Source organism: Trypanosoma theileri (assembly GCF_002087225.1).
Source record: "Trypanosoma theileri isolate Edinburgh chromosome Unknown TM35_Tth_30_V1, whole genome shotgun sequence".
In the NCBI taxonomy this organism is placed as follows: Eukaryota; Euglenozoa; class Kinetoplastea; order Trypanosomatida; family Trypanosomatidae; genus Trypanosoma; species Trypanosoma theileri.
Window position 1 is genome coordinate 48,503 of NW_021639872.1, and position 1,697 is coordinate 50,199.

Consider the following 1,697-nt stretch of genomic DNA (forward strand, 5'->3'; position numbering starts at 1 on the left):
TCCTTCTTTATGAGAAGGGGATATAATTGCTGGAGTGTGTTTCCCAGGGGTTCTCTCTGTGTTGGTATGGCATTATCAATTGGAAGATGTTTGTTATAGTTGTGGATGTATATTTTTCTCTCTCGTTTAAATTGCGAAGTTTCTATCCAATTTTTTTCCTTTTTTTTTGCACTGTTAATTGCATCAAACTCAGGATATTAACACATGATTGTTTTTTTTTTTTTTTTTTTTTTTATCCTTATTAATTGATGTGTTTTTTTTTCTTGTGTCTTTTATAGAAGGTCCTCTTTTTTTTTTTTATCCCTCCTTTTGAGTACTTGCTAATAACAAATAAATTGGAAACGAAGTTAAACTAACGCAAATCGAAAACAACAACAAAAAAAAAAAAACACTAAACAACATATATATATATATATATATATATATATATATATATATATATATAGAACACTCTATATGCAGAATCTAGCGTATCAAACTATACGTGGTGGTGGATGGGGAAAACGAGCTTCACGTATTGTTATCGCTCATGGACTTTTAGGCAATAGCGCTAATTGGAAGTCAACCGCGAATCATTTGGCAAAGAATAACTTAATACATTCAAAGTTACACGAAATTAACGTGCTCGATATGCGCAATCATGGTGGAAGTCCACATGTAGAGAAACATACAAATGCATCTATGGCTGCTGATCTTGAGTTATTCACTTTATTACGACAACAGAATAAAGAGAATAATAATAATGATGGTGTGGTGTTGATAGGCCACAGTATGGGTGGATTGGCGGTAATGGCCACTTTGCTTTCTCGCGCTAATGAGAGTGCGTTGCTTTTGCCTAGTAGTGAAGAGTTCAAGGCACGCTGTGAACGTGGTGATTATTACGGTTGGAAAGATGAACAAGGATATGGAGAAGAGATGCGTCTTGTCAATAGTATAATGGGCTTCCCTGTTCAAAAACCACTACGAGATGTTATTTATGAGTACAAGGATACTCCTAATTCATTATCATATAATCAACAAGAAGAACAAAAAGAAAGAGGTCCACGTGTGAAGGCAGCAATCATTGTAGACATAACACCCTCCACTATGCTTGGAGAACAGACGGAGGAGTCAAAGAGTGTCTCTGCAACTCTTGACGCTATGGCAGCAGTGGATCTGAGAAAAGTGCGAAACTTCACTGATTGCGCCGCAGCACTTGAACGTGCAGGTGTGATTGAAAAGAGTATGCGTGATTTTGTTTTGACAAATTTATCTTTGAATACAGGTACTGGAGAGGCCAAATGGCGCTGTAATCTCCCAGTACTGCGTGCAGACTATCAAAAAATCGCACTGGGTTTACGAGATTGGTTCCTGAATGCCGAGGAGGAAAAAAATGATTACAGTAAGAACGATAAGAATGATGATAAGGTAACTCCAGTTCGGTGTTCACTACCGACACTTTTTGTTTTTGGTGAAAAATCACCCTACAATAATCCTTCAGACCGTCGTTTAATTGATTGTTTTTTCTCTAATAATAAACAGATTGAGATTGCAGGTGCTGGTCATTTTGTTCATTATGAAAAGATGAAGGATTTTGTTGAGGCTGTTGCACCTTTTCTTGCAGAGCAATTGTAGCGCATAATTTGGTAAAAGTGCTTTTTTTTTAATGTTAAGATCAAAACCAAAAGAGTGTGTACCCGTCTGTTTTTTTTTTTTTT

General features: G+C 36.3%; 1 protein-coding gene across 1 annotated transcript; it reads left to right on the forward strand.

Annotated features, from left to right (window-relative positions):
* Positions 1–456: 456 nt before the first annotated feature.
* Positions 457–1,614, forward strand: TM35_000301180 (abhydrolase domain-containing protein 11; the record flags this gene model as incomplete). The annotated part of the gene is made up of 1 exon (XM_029028441.1): positions 457–1,614. One exon carries the CDS (start codon positions 457–459, stop codon positions 1,612–1,614), a length of 1,158 nt encoding a protein of 385 aa, XP_028880144.1.
* Positions 1,615–1,697: the final 83 nt, after the last annotated feature.